Source organism: Rhipicephalus microplus, chromosome X, assembly GCF_043290135.1.
Source record: "Rhipicephalus microplus isolate Deutch F79 chromosome X, USDA_Rmic, whole genome shotgun sequence".
NCBI lineage: Eukaryota > Metazoa > Arthropoda > Arachnida > Ixodida > Ixodidae > Rhipicephalus > Rhipicephalus microplus.
This window is the reverse complement of record NC_134710.1, coordinates 372,467,560-372,484,921: the sequence shown is the minus strand read 5'-3', so window position 1 is coordinate 372,484,921 and position 17,362 is coordinate 372,467,560. Positions and strand designations below refer to the sequence as shown.

The window sequence follows — 17,362 nt, the reverse complement described above, 5'->3', positions numbered from 1 at the left end:
ACATTGCGTTGGTTGAATATGTCGATTTCAACCTTTCAATTTTAATCAGAATAAGCAAGCTATCACCCGTGGTTGTATATGTGTGTGATATTTATGCATACTGTGATACCGGTTCGCAATTACAATTAAGGTCACAAACCTAGTCAAGCTGAATTCACGAATTTTGTCCATGCACCTTTCATCTGCATTGGAACTGTTGTTAATAAAAAATAAACTTCAGTTCAGAAATTTATTCCAGTAACCAAAAGCAGGGTATCTCTTTATCACACAAATCAAATTGCCATTGTTCTGTTCCATTCTCGACAATAGGGGACCCTCTCAGCAGAACTCGATGAACTGCTATAGTTCATTTTAACCATTGACAGTGACATTACACTGAAGCGTGCAGCATGACAAATAGCGGGAGAGAAGACACAAACTAATCACTCTGTTTGCGTCAGCTCTTACTGTCCGTGCTCTTCGGTCTTGCTGCATGTGATGATGCCCACGAAATTACCACGAAAGCGTGTCCCTACAAAGGCAGCCAACTTGGCTGCAAGCAGTTAGCTCACTGCACGTGTAGATTTTCTTCAAAACACCGTGAAGATTGATTGCTGGTCGAATATCCAAACACGTGAAAAGTAATATACCAGGTATGATATTGGTATTTCAGCACTGGACACTTTTGCGATAAGAGAAGATGGAGGAAAAAATTATGAACCCTGAATTGTTTAATTTTTGAAGGAGCACAGTACAGCGCTTTTGGGTCAAAAGGGGAGTGAAAGAAGCAAGTGCGAAAGCCTACTTCTCAAAAAACTAGTACCCGCCACCACGCATAATGTCAGGCCGGGCAACCTCTTGAAAAATAAAAAAGTGCTCAGTGATTCTGCGAATCGAACCAAGTACCTCCTAGATTGTAGTTGAGCGCTGTAACCGCTCGTCCACTGCAGCAGTGCTTGTGTTTGCCTTATTGCTGATATATCGTCATTCCTTCGAATGAAGCCAAATGCAAAAACGTCCCGTGAAACTTTGTCAAAAATAGAAAACATAGTTAGAATGCGTTTATCCAAGGTTACTAGAAGATATAAACCGCTACGTGTGACTGTATAACCGTGCGCTATTTATTCTTGTACATTACTGTCATGACGTTGGGATAGCCGGCTCTAACGTACGCTACCTTCTCATAGTTTGCCAAATATAGATAAGAAAATAAAAATATATATCGACCTGTGACAACGCTAATCAACTATTATGAGTTCACTGTCACTAGTGTCACTTTCACTAGATGAATGCTCAGTTTGCTTCCATTATCGTTATTTAGGAATGTTTTGGCTCATTAACTCAACTCTGTTAATTAGCATTGATTCTCACACCTAAGGACAGTCACACTTCATCTCGCTTTCTGAGTGGCTGTCACTCCCATATAACGCGTACTCCACTTTTTTATGCTCTCTGAGCATCTGACCCTGCTTTGCGGAGACTTTCCCTGACGTCTGCTGGGCCAGAAAATTAACCTTTGACTATAGGTACAAAACAACCTTACGTTCACCACTATAACGTGCAAGATTGCACCAAATTAGTTAAGTTGCAGCGCAGCTTTAATGAAATGTAAGGTAACTGGTCGCGTTAAATAGGGGAAGACATTCTAGGCACATTTTTAAACATTGCATGCATCGATTTATGTGTGGTTTCATTTATGTGGTGCACCTGGAGTGCTGTTTACTTGTACTTGGCGAGATAGTGCATGGATTGCTTGGTGGCTTAAGGCCATCGAGCAATTATTTTTTTTTTAGCTACAGTCGTTGATTAAAGGCGAGTGCTTGGCTTTGCACAGCCCACCAAAACGTCTATTACAACGTACGCGGCATCCCGTAAGCGCTGTAGCAGACGCTCGCGGAACTGAAACTTAGATGCAGCAAATCATTGGCTATCATCGTATACTCTCGATGCTAGACGCTTTGCGTGCTACCTTGACATTATCGGCACGCACTTCTTTCTTTCTTCGTCGTTTCATCGGCTATCGTGTGTCCTCCTTGCCCTCTTAAGTGCCGAATAAGTTAAATTCATTCCCGTGCTATAGTAATCCCTCCAGATAAGAGAACTTTTGGCTAAGAAAATGCGTAGCCAAAGAGAAAGCTTTGTGAATTCGGCCCCAGAAGTGACGTAGGCCACAGCCTGGCTGATGCAGGTAGATTGTCTGCCCTGTGTTCCGAAGCATTCTTTTTGGGACCACACCACAGAGTTTTCTTTTTAGTTGGTATCAAAACAACCAAACTTTATATTTCATTCTACTAGTGATGCGAGTTTTAGAGGAAAAAACAGAGTTATGTATGGGACCTGCACAAATAGTTGAAGTTCTTGAAGATTCTTTCTCCTTGCACGAATAGACTTGGAGAGATGTATCTGCCATTCCTGGAAGGTACCATGAAAGTTCTCAATAAGAGTGTCTCTCAGGAACATTGTAACATGCTTTTTGGTGTTTTTCCCGATGCCCAAATGCTTTGCTTCAGCCGTTCTCTTTATTAGGAGAAAAAGAAAAATAACGCATAGAGCCAAGTCAGGAGTGAGGGGAAGAGGACTACCAGGGAGTCGCTCTGGGTCCGGAACTCCGTACCAATGAAGGAGATATGGCTGGGGGCATTGTTATAGTGGAGATTGACTGTGTTGATGTCAAGCCAAAAGCACGTGGCTCGTTTCCAATCTCTTGAGCACCTCCAGCAATATTCAGCGTTGACATTTACTCCCTGCTGTAGTAACTTCATTTCCTGGATGCTAAATCGACGGTCGAAATGCACTACCACAGGCACATTATCCACATTTAATTCGTTTCAAGTGTCCAGAATTTGGTTCGTCAGCGACCTCCTCCCAGCTCTCTTCCTAGCCCTCCTGAACCGCCTTGTGCTATACTTACTGGACGGTGACATTGAAATGCAGTAATCCTTGAATACCTCTTGACGCATCTACGATGTTTTGGTGGTGTTTTTTCTAAGCTTTAAGCAAAGCAAAACTTGATAGCGTACTGCTGTTAAAGAGAACGCTACAGTGCGCCATATTACAAAGTTTCAAACAACGTTTTCAGTGGAGGTACATGTTTTCCTTCACATTGCTTGTAATAAACTGACTGATGACCATCTGCGTGTGAAAAGTAGCCCCCCCCCCCCCCCCCCCCGTCGCTTCATCTGTTTACCACGCTGCCACAAATAGTCTCGCCACAATAAAATCATGAGCATTGGTTTTTGATGGACCTCGCAGTATGTAAACGTCACCGTGAAGGAAACTCGAATGCATGCCCATAAAACGTTTCTCTCTAAGCAACTACTGCCCGCTTCGCAACTATCGTTTCGTCCTGCTGTCTTCAAAAACTTGCTGGCTCACTATAAATTATGCAGCTGGTTTAGACGTTGCCCATTTTCGCTTCGTTGACAGACTATGCCAGGACGGTAAGACAGCTTTGTTTTCAATATCGATGTTCGGTTTGGCACACTCCGATGCTTATAAAACGTGCCTGCATTTCTGTGAACACTACAGTCTGACTGCACCTGAAACATTAAACCTAGCATAGCACAATTATTTTCCTTAAAGTACGTATACGTGCTTCAATTTTTTAATGAGCACGGCAGCATTTCTGTCAAACGTTGCTGCTTTTACTACTCGCAACTGGAAGCAAGCCGCTTTTGGAGCTTTCATTACTCGCGCGTATATGACGCATCTAGTTCAGCGCTTCGCGGAGCGTTATTTTACCGGATTTAGGTTATTCTAAATATGATTTGAATAGCTTCATGTAATATTATAGCGTCACGCTAACTCAAGCATTTTGCGCTGCACTAAAGCTGTCCCATACGAATATCTCTTGACACCGGCGCTTCTCCAAATGCAGGTTGGGACTTCACGTTGTTAGGTTTGCAGTGGCTGATTATTGAAGGCACTGCGTAAGAATTCGACATTTCTTTCAGTTTAACATTATTTGGCTGAAGAGGCACCGGTCGTACATAAAGTCCTCGGCGTGCGCATGTGCGATTGTGTGTTTCACTTAGCAGGCTTGACTGCATGATCACCGATCGGCCAAAAAAAAAATATGACTAACTTACTTTTTGGTAGAAAAATGATTTAGAAACAAACACGTATGCCCGCCTTCAAATATGCCCACCTTCAATTTCAAACACGTATGCCCGCCTTCACAGCATCTCGAAATAATTAATTAGCACTTTTTGTGTTCAAAGAACTTTTTTAGTTCGTGCTTTAATGTTGAAATAAAAGCATCAGAAAGTGGAAAGTCAGTGCATCATGGGTCGACCACTGTTTTTCGCACTCAAAATATCAGGAATATTAATAATAATAATATTATTATAATAATATTATAATAATAATATTCGTTGAAAATTCAAAAACTAGCTAAAAATAGTATGAAGTAGGAGGTACCCATAGTCTCAAGGCAGTCACTAAAGTACAGAAAAAAAAGATGCACAGGAAAACGCATGAGAACTATCTCAATATTTAATAATGCACGGCGGAGACAAAGAGGAAATATAAACCATTGACGCACCCGCTTTTGCTGCTCGGGAAAGCATAGACAAAGTTATAAAAAAATCTAGTTTTTTGAGATGTTTGGAACTGCGAGAAGTGGAATGACAACTTGGAATACTTGGAAGTGTAGCTTCCGTGAACGATACACTACAGAAAATATTACAGGGCAAAACCCCTCATTAAGTATGAGCCACACAGACAAAACGAACATATGAGCAGCCACAGGAGTGAGTGACACGTCTCATTGTAGAAACTAGGCAAAAGAACGCACTCGGTTACATACGCATCAGCATGCCGTTTGTACCACTGTCAACCAAAAAGGTTTTGAATTACTGCGTAAGACGCTGGCAATCTGTCAAGATTTTGTCATGGTGCCACTTAAATATGTAAGTTTTTCGCGCATGTTTCTTCATGCCAACGTGCCATCTCCGTTCACTGCTCTGTCTGTGGCATACCGTGATGTCGACAATGGACAATACGATTATGGTGGACACCTGTGGGCGCTCCAGAAATTTCAGCCACCTGGGGTTCTTTAACGGGCACCTGAATAGTAAATCTAACCACACAAACCTCAAACATTTTTGAGTTCATCGAATGTAAGCTCTTCGAGCCTTTAAAAAATAAGGATTCTGATGGCATTGCCTGTGAGTCTTCACTGACGAGTGCATGAGTGCCGAGAAAGCCAGGCTGTCCCACATGGTCCTATACTACTCTCACCGCTCCCTACAAGTGGAAGAAATATAAAGCACGATAAAGTGTACGGAAGCAGCTGCTTTCTAATATAAAATATATGTGGCGAAACGCACTTTGAAGAGTTAAAGTTATGAAAAGTTGGCTCGCGACGTCCTCACGTGGAGAGCGCCGTCATCACTGTGTAGAAGCAGCTCCACTGCACTCATGGCGGCGGCTCAGGCCGTAAAAGAAGGAAACAAGCACACTCCTCCAGACCAGCCGTGGGCTGATCTAGTGCCACCTCTGAACTCTCCCCCTCTGCCCCCGTGCGCCCGCCTTTGCAGAAAGTCGTCATCTGTGAAGTGCACCGTGTATGCGCCGTGTAAACTACCACGTTCTTTGGTGTACCCCCCCTTCCTTTCGCCTCACCGCAATAACCCGCAGCTATTGGAACTTAACGTTTTTCGCAAAAGCGTGAAAGGTGGTCCCGTCCCTAGCATAAGTGTTCCAGCAGCCTACGACGCGGTGTTTCGTCCTGCAAAGGAGTTATTATCTCTTCCGAATAAGTCGTCAATACGGGTGTCTCACAGAAAAGAAAGGGATGCGCCTACAGGGAGATCTGCACAAGAGCGATGGTGAGCAGTGGCTTACGTCATTTCACTTTGGGCCCGATTTGGTCCGGTCAGCATCTCTTCGAATTTTTCAAGGCCTCTTCACTCTCTCCGTTCCTTGTCTGACGTCACCACACGTAGCTCAACGAACTGGTGGGCATGCTGACAGCCGGTTGGGAATTGTACGGTCATGTTAGAAGTTGTTTGGGCCTGGCAAAGCGTTGCTACGCTGCAAAAGAATTAGGAAATTTGGTGACCGGACGCGCTTCGTAGATTTGTGAAAGTCTTGATCTCGTCAGTGTTATTTGGAGAGAAGTTTGGTGACATGAAATTACCAGGAATGATGGGCCGCTGCTGAGTGCCAAACTATTGTGAAAATTGTGATGGTGGACCGAGGACCCACTTATTCTCTTTCTTTTATGACGACTGCAGGATAAAATGGAAACGCGGTGTTCGGGAAGACGTCGATATCGACACTCTCCGTGATCTGAAGGCATGAATGTAAAAAATAGTCATAGCTTTTCCGCAAAGGCGACGCAACGAATGCAATAGCAACAAATTTGAAGGTCGTGTGCAGAATGGCAAGCAGATCGAAACCTGCCCTGCGTTTCTCACGCACAATTGACGCACAAAACGTACTCACGGGTGCAGATATACGAGATTAACCATCTCAGTTGTTACTTAGCTGTGCCTGAAAAGCGCACCCTTTTCGCAAACAGAGGCTATGCAACGATTGGAGAGACCTTTGTGCATTCGGTAACTACAACAGAATTGTTCCGACGAAACCCAAAGGCTAGCCAAGACGTGCGATTCTCCGCACTGAAAGAAAAGGGCGTGCTATTAAGCGTACAGCCCCTTTATCTCTATGCGGGATGAGAGCCACCGTGCGCTCACTGCGCCATCTTCCTGATAATGCTAAAACACGATAGTTCCCCCCCCCCTCCCTCAAGATGCCCACCAACAGCGGTAAGTGGTAGATGAGAATAGCTTGTCGTTTGTACGTTGAAGAAGGGACCTCTCGGTGGCTCAGTGGTTAACGCCTCGCATACACAACGCGGAGGTCCCACGTTCAATTCTGTGCACCGGAGTCTTTTTTTTTGTGGGATGTTTTTTTTTTCTTGCGTTTTCATATATATAGATACGTATACATATACGATGCGTGACATCGACGCCGACGTCGACGCTGATGCCGGCGGCGAAATCAAACTGAGAGTGTCCATATAATTGCTGTCGCAATGAAATTTGTACCAGTAAACCTTCACATAAGGAGAATTCTGTGGCGCAGACCAGTGTTAGGGCAGTGATTTATGGAGTAGCGTCAATGTAGATCTCTATCCTTCCTTATAACGCTTAGAATATAATACAGGCTGAAGAAAAATATCTAAAATGTTGCTAAAATGTTTTCAAACATAATTTCTTCTTGGCATATCGCAGGTCTTTGAGCTTCATTTCAAAGCAGGGTATTTGAGGACTACCACCACTCACACGGATAGCAACGGAAAGACTATAGAAGTTCCCATGAGCCTTACTTGACTAACCGAAGCTGCAGTGCCGACGATGTGTCCGAACAGCCTCGCATGCATAACTATCTGATCGACTGTGCTCCAGTTCACGATAAGCATTGAAAAATGGATGCGCCGTGAGGCAGCTCAGCTACAAAAGGTTATTAAGATGTCGCTTTCGTCGCACAAAGAGCAGGAACGTAAAAAAAATAAGTTCGCACCTTTTGAGCAGCTCGTGTCACGACTCTCAGAATTTGAGTAGTCCGACTATTAGATAAAGAACAGCATGGAGGCTGCTGTTAAGTTTCTGCATATTCGGAGCAACACACTGCCTCCCGAGGTTGAACGTTGTGTGGTTGTTTTGGATGCATTGCACATTTCTGCCTACTGGAAATAAATCAAGCTGTATATTGCTAATGTTCTCATTCCAGAAAAACAGGGTGTCATGTGGAGCTTGTAGACTATTCTTGAAAGTGGGGAGCATTTCATTGCTCCAGATGTCGCTGAGAAAGAAGTAAAATTAAAAGCCTCCGTCCACATTATGTTTTTTTTCTGATATTGAGGACCTGTCTAATGGTGACCTGCTGTCTGAAGAGAAATTAGAAGCGCTCTAGTTTTTGAAGGAACAGTTTCGCCTTGTAATCAAAAAACGAGGAGTTGGGAGATATTTTTCTAATCTTTTTTCTAGCAAGAATTTTTCACGTGATATCTTCTCGTGCATACCAGTTTGTTCGCAACACTGGTAAATCAATGTTACCTCATCCTTCCACGACATCAAGGCTGTGCAGCAAATACAGTGTAAGTCCTGCAAACGAAGAAAGTAATGAAGGCTTCTAGCAGCACATTTCAAAAAAGGTGAGCCTGTTAAAGCCACATGAACGCATCGCAGCTCTGATGTTAGATGAAATCCACATGAATCAATATTTTGAGTATAGGGGTAGGTCATTACACGAGCGGCATCAAACTCCTCTGAAGCAGCAAAAACAGCACGCGCGTTCATGATAAATTTGTTGCTTTCTGCGCAAAAAAATGTGGTACACATCCATGTGGTACACAACCTTTGACGGCGTGGAAAAATGTCTCAGAGTGAATAAATAAGGTATTCTGCATGAAACATATTTATTCACAGTTTATTTTCTTTTAGGTAATCAAGGAAATCAAAAGACGCCATACCATATTCTGATACGCTTCTAACACAAGGCCTTCGGGCACAATAATCAAAGCTTTTAGCATGTCTTAGTTTGACATACCTTGCCCTCGAGGTTTCATCAGAACATTTGAGCGAAAAGTACGTATTGATAAGTAGAACTGCGACTTGTGGGAGGCAACCCCACACGCGTCTAGCGCCTAGAAGTGACTAGAGCCTGGATGGCTAGCAAACTTTTTCGCGAGGTGTGGCCCACTCAGGCAACGCACGTGACGTCACGGAGGGAGTGCGCAGGCCTTAACCTGTTCTAGGTGAATTTGGCCGGGCTCACCGCTAGGGGTCCACTTCATTTTCTAGATGACCGCCAGAGCACCGGTTATAAATGAGGTTCGTGACTGCAACATTTTTCACTGTGATTACCATCACTTACACAATATCAACGCATTCCGAGTGAATTTTTCCGAGGCAAAATTTTGTTGCAGTATGCTTTTAAATCAGTAATAACAACTTAACACCCATAAACAAGTAACATTGCATAAATAAAGAAGCGGTGCAGTCAGGTAGAACGTAAAAGGTCCGGAGAAGATGCTCCCAAATGGCCAAAGCGCAGAAGGCAATTTTCTCTGTGACCGCTTATGTGAAGTCAGTCCGAAGTGAACGACTATTTGTGCAGGCTTGTGTGAATGTGCCTTTGAGTAGGAAATGCCACAGACACATAAATTAGTACCCGATAATAGTGTTTTTTAATAGCATAGCAATCCATCCTTCTGTATATTGACCTTATTCATATGAAGTAATAATATAAAACTAGCCTTCATATAACGTATGCGCGTTGTAACAATAATGCAAAGGGGATGCGAAAAACGTGCAAGAATGTCTCATATGTATTCAGTTTACTCTTCCTGTCGTTAAAAATTGCTCAATTTTATTTTCATAGTGGCTTTTCTCAGGGAGACCAGGTATACTGTGACCTTGCTGACGTAATTATTCACTCACTGTTTCTGGTTGAACTTGCATGCTTTGATGTGTACTCGTCTAGTGATTCTCGTGCATAGCTCTCTGCTTAATAAATCATCTTATGTTGCCGTAAATAATCAAATGTCTTCTCTGTACAAAGTGACTTGTGGGGTCCCTCAAGGGTCGGAATCAGGACCCCTGTTATTTTTAATTTACGTTAACAATGTTTCTTTTGCAATTCATTATTCTTTTTTTCTCTTGTATGCCACGACATCAAAATATTGAAGAAAATTTATTGAGTGAACCCCTGTCACTTGCTGCACTTAGATTTCCGTTCTTTCTCCGAATGGTGTAAAACCAATAACCTTTCTCTCAATACCTTAAAGACCAAGCTTATAACTCTATATCGCAAAACACCCATCATGTCATTTCCATACTCTGTCAATATTGTTTCGTTATGTAAGGCTTATAACATTAGTAATTTTGGTGTTTTTTAATAGCATTCTAATTTTTGGGGGGTCACACTAAACGTGCTGCCATGTGAGGCCTTCGTTATTTTGGCTGTGTTTGCAGAATCTCTTGATACTTCAATTTTTCTGCAGGCTTCCACAAATTGCACGCCGCAATATGCATTTCTCAACTTGAGCATGCATCTGTGATCTGGAACGGGATGACTAAACCCAGCAGCGACACCATTTAGCGAGTCCAGAAAAATTCGTCAGCATCTACAACCATCGTTTCACTAGAAATGACTCTGGATCTCGTTCTTATACGGCTATATAACTATGATTGCCATCACTTTATTGCCGACAAAATTTTGCTGACCTGTTACTTCGTTATAAGCTAGTTCGCGGTAAGATCTCCTGCCATTTTCTACTCAGTTGTTTTAATTTAAAAAATCTGCGTAATTTAACCAGTGAGAATCGACCATTTTATGTACCTATCAGCTTCTTCTAACACTGTATACCATTCATAGAATAAATTGTCTCTATGATATTAACTTTAGTCATCTTCATGTTTGTTATAGTCCACAGTCATTGTTTTTACATGAGCTTTGCACTGCCATAACATGGCTTTCCACTATGTACAGATACATCCCTTCTCTGTCTTTTGAGGAAGCCTTGCGCATAGTTGTGTATATTTCACATTATTTTTACTCACAGTTTATGAGTCTCCTGTCTTTTTATTCTTCCCACTTTGCGTTGATTTCTTTTTGTCAGTGCGTTTTCGCTCTCTTTATTTGATTGCTTTTACTGAAGACTTTCTGTATTGTATTGTTTAATTTTTTTTGTTTTATTCTAGTGTGCGCCTGCGAAAAAACCTCATGGTTGTTCCTGGGCACGTGAAAAATGATTTATTGATTGGTTGATTATCATTATTATGTAGACTTGTACTAAAGTTTTAAACTGATTGTAGTGTATGCGCAAGTGTGTGCAATAAATATGCCCCAAAAGAAAAAAAAACACCGAAAAACAAAACTTCAGGTCAATCAGTTTTAGCATTAAAATCGGCATATAATATTAACTTTGTCACACACATAGCAGTCAACGCTGTGAAGGCGAGCAAAACTTCTTCCTCGTGTTGGCACCAGATGGTAGTTCATGCAGTCTTGTGTCGTACCCTGAATGTGTTTCTTTTTGGCAGTATGCTCATTAGATAATGATAAGTTTTTCTTGCTTATAGGTTAACAACTTCGTTGCATGGTTGTGAATGTGTTACTTTATGCACATTTGTTAACTTTTCGTTGTCTTGCGTTCTTTGTATTTCATTAGAAGTGTCGCGACGCTGGCCGCGTGTGTCCTTGCTCTGCTTGAACGAGCACTTACACCGACGAAACGCGGCTATAGGACAGGTGCAGTTCTACATTGGACGAGCCGACCATCATGCATCACCTCCTCAGCGCTGACTTCTATGTGCGGAACAGACTATATGGCTATTTGTTCCTAGGTTTAGGGATGTTAAACCGCTACAATTATTACCTATTATTATTTTAGTTCGTACACCCGAGATATACATCACATCACAATACTCGTTTGTAGGGAATCCAAAAAACTTGAAAAGATTTAGAAGCAGTGGTGGTTCACTCCCACCTGTTTGGCGAGACAGTTGAGGCGGGCGAGGAACTCCTTGCGCGAAGCCGGGCTGTACAGCGTGAGCGGCTGCACGTGATTGTCCAGGGATGAGGTGCTCATCTGGAACGCGTGAGACAGCTCGTGGCCGATGATGCGTCCCAGGCTGCCGTAATTGATGGCCATTTCTTCTGTGTCCACGGCGAATGGAGACTGCGTCGTCCGTAAAGCGTCCCGAGTTATCTCGGGAAAGGCAATGTCAACAACTATGCAAACACAACCAACAATGCGAACAAGTACATGAGCTACATGAATGTCGGCTGGATTTTGTCTCGAGAAATGTAAACAGGCATTGCATCATGGCTAGGGTAGAGGGAGAGCACTGGTTGTCGCTTGGGTGAGGGCAAATGCTGACGTTGCTTGAGGAGGCCAAGCACGTACCCCTTTCGCCGACGCCCATGTCTGCAAGGCGTGAGCGCATGGCAAAGCTCTGAAACACTGTACCCACCACGAGAAAAAAAATGGCTGAATAAATCGTCGTATTTCCCTTAGTTTTCTCTTGTGTCTGCGAGCGCTCCTTTGCGGTGCTAACGTCCCACATCAGCTATGCAAAGCTAACCCTTTCCTTTCCGTTGACGAGTATAGTCGACACGACTTTGTATCATTATGGCCGATGACGACTAAACTGACAGCAACAAAAATTTCTACCAAATGAAACCAATGATGGTTATACTCATGATAGTTGTCTTTTTTGACGCTAGGGGGTCACACTTGCCTACGTTGTGCCAATTGTGGCCCCTCTCCCCCGAGGGGAGGGGGGCTGCAATCAAGCCTCCGTCCTACCCGGCTTCCCCATTCCCACTCTAATTTCTGAAAATGGAAGTTATTCTTTCTCCTCTGCCTCGCCTTTCAATGCATTGTCGTTTCTTATTATATCACCATGCGGTGAAGTCACTGCTCGACACTTAAAGCACGCTGTTTAAACAGAAAGAAAGGCCTATGAAACAAACTTACAAGTACACAAAGGACAAGTGCGAACAACTGTCACAATTTTTACTTCTTCATGTGTGAGAAGCGTGCTCCTTTTTCAAACGCGGCCGTGGCAGCAAGTGAGGTGACATTTGTGTTTTCCTGAGTCACGAGTAGGATAAGCGCGCGCGCAGGAGAGACGACACTCCGTTTAGGCGGATCCTAACGAAACGCGAGAGGCAACAAACTTGAGAGCGCGTCCAACGTGAGCACGTCGCACTCGCTACTGATAATGAAAATGCGCTGAAGTTACAGAGCTATAGGACTGCCAAACAATGTATGGTGTATACAGCATAAATGGCTTGCCGTTAGCAATCTTGTCAACGTACGCTCCGAGGATTAGTGATTAGCGCCGCGCTCTGTGAAACGTGAGGTTGGCGGTTCAAGGCCCCACAACAAAACCTTTCCTTCTCGTTTTTTTTTTTCATTGCAATCTGTTAGTATATATCCCACAACGTGATATCCGTGACGGAACTTCGCCAGCGGAACCGTGGTGAACCCCGGCAAAAAACACTGCCGTGTTAAAATCATATTGAATTCAAATAATAGTGTTGTTTTATTCAGAAATGAAAAAAGCTCCCTGAAATATGCGAAAACAGATTTCCGGAAAATTCGGTTGGTACAATTTTATTGTTTTCTCATGGTATACAAGAAAAGGAGCTAAATATAGTCCAGCGGTTTGTCCAACTGATGAACATAGCCGGCGAAGCGTGTCAGTAAACATAATAATAATAATAATAATAATAATAATAATAATAATAATAATAATAATAATAATAATAATAATAATAATAATAATAATAATAATAATAATAATAATAATAATAATAATAATACATTATTATTGTTAATATTATTATTATTATTATTATTATTATTATTATTATTATTATTATTATTATTATTATTATTAAAAAGGTCAATAAACACTCATCAAACATCTATTTACGATATATTGTTAACGAGAACTAACAGACAATAATGCCAGGAAGAGTATAGGGGACGTCATTAGAAGTACATGTAATGTAAATGTGAAGAAAGAAAACCTGACGAACGGACCGAACCTGCGACCTTCGAATAACTCATGCGATGCACTACCACTAAGCTGCGGTGGCCGCTAACAGGCACGTGACGCCAAACAGGCAGAAAAGGAGTGTTTCCCACTCGCCATAATGGCAAAAGGTGGCGCTCACTGACGTTCCCACGTTTACATGCACACGCATACCTTACAAAGTGTACGGGGAGATCCCCACCACCATAATTGTGATACAACATCGAACGCGTTATTCGAAGGCCACATGTTTGGGCCCTACTTGGGCAAGTAATCTTTTCTTCAACTTTTCTTCACATTTACATTACAACTACTTCTAATAACGTTTCATATCTTTGGCATTATTCTCTGCTAGTTATGTGTTTAAGAAAGAAAACGAGCCCTTATATTTACACATTCTTTCATTCATAGGGAGGATCTCCTTCTGACAAACTTGATGCCTTAAGGTGGTATGCGAAGGGTTGTAAATCACCTGCCAACTTGCTTGGTTGTATGCCTCGTATTTTGTAGATTTGTGTTGTATTTTCCGCTTTTCTATTCTTGTTTTGTATTTTTCGAAAGCATCAGTATAGTGTGAAGAGCTGGACACTTGTTCAAAGTGTGCGCCCAGGAAGTTCGCCTGATCTTCGAAGCTGTGACCATGTGTGTTTACGAGTAGGAGTGAGTGTACTTGTCTTCCTGCTATTCTAGCAACCATGTTCCAGACTTTAGCCTCCTGTGTATAAGAATTCATCTCTGATAAGAACTTCTGCCAGCTTTCTCTTCTGGCCTGCCTACGCGTTCTCCTGTCTTGAGACATAATTTTTTTAAAGCTGTCAAGATTGTCGGCTTTCGGTCAGTTCCGAAGCAACCTCCATGGCCTGTTCTGCTCCTTCCGCACATTCCGACACTGAGTGTTCCACCATGAGACACGTCACTTGCCAGGTATTCCAGATGTTTGCGGTATGTACTTGGCTGCTGCGTCAGTAAGAAAAGTTGTGAAGTACTGCACAGCTTCATCTATGTTTAACCTACATATGTTAGTCCAATTTAAACGAGTAGTGTTGTGAAACTGTCCCCAGTCTGCTTTGTTTATTAGCCACTTAGGAACATGCGGAGGACATTCATATATTGTTGGTGAACCCAACACTACAGGAAAATTGTCACTTCTATATGTTATTCATGGTTTTCTATTTCAGTAGAGGTAGAAGTGAAGGAGATATCATGCTGAGGTCTATAGACGAGTAAGTTTTGTTGGTGACGTTATAGTATGTTGGCTCTTTCCTATTCAACAGATAGGCAACTAAAGAGAAGAGAAACTGTTCAATGAGATGACCTCGTGCATCACAGTGAAAATGACCTCACTGACCGCTAGGTGCATTTAGGTCCCCAAGGAGCAGATAAGGCTCTGGAAGTTCGTCTATTAAAGACTCGTTGTCACGTCTTTCAAGACGGTGGTGCGAAGGTATGTACACAGAGCAGACGCAGACGGTGACGAGTTTGTTTGGAAGTACTGCTCGGACAGCCACCGCCTCAAGGAATGTCTGGAGTGGTAAATGTGTACACGCTACTCCTTGATTAACCATAATGACCACGCCACCGGATGACGCTAGAGCATCATCTCGGTCCTTTCGGAATATGACGTAAGCACGTAGAAAATTTGTATTGGAGGATTTTATGTGTGTTTCCTGTACAAACAGCACTTTGGTGAGTGTTTTCGTAAGAGCTCTTGGACGTCGTCTAGGTTTTTAAGCAGTCGTCTGACGTTAGAATGTATAATTTGTGTTTCCATAATGGAAGTAGCGCTGTGTGTACGTTAAGGAATGACTTGTTTAAACTGAAAGTTCGGGCTCAAGTAACAATGTCATCAGGCCCTGTTATGAGCTTTTTAGTTCTCTTGACGTGCTCGAAAGAGCCGCGCCACTCTTTCGGCACCAGGGGTGCCACCGTATCCATTGCCTCCTCGGAGGCACTGGATGCCCGCACATGCGAGCTGATTGTTCGAAGTTTGGGCCTCGCTTGAGGAGGTGAGGCCTTGAGACCCGAGGACCCTGGAGTCTCTGGTCTCTGTTCAATAGTAGGCGGAGTAGACTCAACTACTGCCGCCTTAAGGGAAGGCGCCACAGTCAATGACTCGCTCTTCGCAGGCCAAAGCAGTGGCGATGGCTGGTGCGACGCTGCCCCCTGACGCGCCGCATCAGCACATGTGGGGCCATAAAAAGGCGAGACTTTTGTTCTTGCTTCTTTAAATGTGATGTTTTCTTTTATCTTTAATGTGATGATCTCTTTTTCTTTTTTCAAAAAAAAAAACTGGAGCGTGAGTATGCGGCATGATTCCCACCACAGTTCACACAATGTGCAGGCGCTTCGCAGTTGTCGGACGCGTGGCCCACGACTCCACACAGAGCACAAGTTTTTTCGGCCACGACAGCTTTGCGAGCCACGGCCATATCTCAGACATTGGAAGCAACGGCGGGGGTTAAGGAATATATGGCCTCACGGAAGTATTTGTATACCCGGTTTGAATGGTTTCCGGCAAATCACTCGAAGCAAAGGTCAGTATTAAGTGTTTGGTTTGTGTTTCCTTTTTTTGTCTTCTTATTTTATTATGCTGTACGTTGGTCACGTTCTGGCTCTTCCATCCTTCCAGAAGTTCAGCTTCGGTCAGGTCAAGCAAATCTACGTCAAATACTACCCCGCGAGCCGAGTTCATAGACCTGTGCGGTGTAACACTGATTGGTGTGTCGCCAAAAGTTGTGAGAGAGTTCAGCTTTTCAAATTGGTCTTTCTCTCGTATCTCAAGGAGTAGGTCTCCGCTGGCCATTTTGGTAACCTTGTAGCCGGCACCGAGAGTTTCGGTTAAGCAGCTAGCCACTACGAAGGGGGATACAGTTCTGGCTTGCTTGTTAGTTTTCTCGCAGTGTATAACGAAGAAGTGAGGAAAGCTTTGTCTTGGCCGGCTGAAAAAATTGATGTCTTTGGTGCATACCCACCTTGAGGAGGCACGATCACTAAGCAAAGTAAATACTTTATGCATGCTGATTGTATGTTGTTCAGCAGCGTTGGCGGCCACCTACCACGGAGCCCAACTAGAGGACACTGGAAGTTTGCGGATATCAATATCAATATCAATATCAATACTTTATTCATCAAGTCTGAACATGGAAAGGTGCATGGGTACAGATTCACTGGGCGGTCCCATGGTAAGAACCGCAGGCGGGACCTCCCACGAAAAAAAAAGGTAATCATCAAGCAACACTGAAATACATTGTCAGCAAAGAAACACAGCATAAACACAGCATAAAAAAGAGAAAGATGAAAAAACAAAAGAAAACAAAAAAACCATTAGAATAATAAGCAGGAACACTAAAAAACAAGGAATACATTGTCAATCTAAAAAAAAGTGGATATGAATACTACAACAAAAAAAGACATGATAATACAGTTACAATTCAATCAAACAGAAGGGCCTAACAAGAAAGTCTTTAGTTTGGATTTAAAAACGCAAAGTGATTTATAAGATTTAATATCAGAGGTAAGTGAATTCCAGAGCGAAATGGCCGAGAATAGAATGCTGAAAGCTTGCAGACGTCAGCCATACAACACTGCTATAACCCAAAGCGCCTAGGCCAAGGTACACTATTTGCTCAGGGTTAACCCTTGCCGCCGAGAAAATTGGAAGTAAACAAAAGGGAGAAGTAGACAGGAAAGATAAAAAAGTGAGAAAGACGAAGATATATATATAGAGAGAGATAGCTAAAAGCGACTGCCAATTTCCCCTGGGTGGGTCAGTCGAGGGGTGCCGTCTACGTGAAGCCGGGGCCAAAGGGGTGTGTTGCCCC

The 17,362-nt window shown here is 43.0% G+C and overlaps 1 protein-coding gene across 2 annotated transcripts in view; it reads right to left on the bottom strand.

Moving 5' to 3' along the window:
- The window catches only part of LOC119185476 (neprilysin-1), a 63,400-nt gene that overhangs the window by 7,823 nt on the left and 38,215 nt on the right, over nucleotides 1–17,362 (bottom strand). For both annotated transcript variants that reach the window (XM_075881614.1, XM_075881613.1), the window contains one exon: nucleotides 11,483–11,674. In XM_075881614.1, the coding sequence (XP_075737729.1) occupies nucleotides 11,483–11,674 (192 nt within the window). The remainder of the gene's footprint in view (nucleotides 1–11,482; nucleotides 11,675–17,362) is intronic.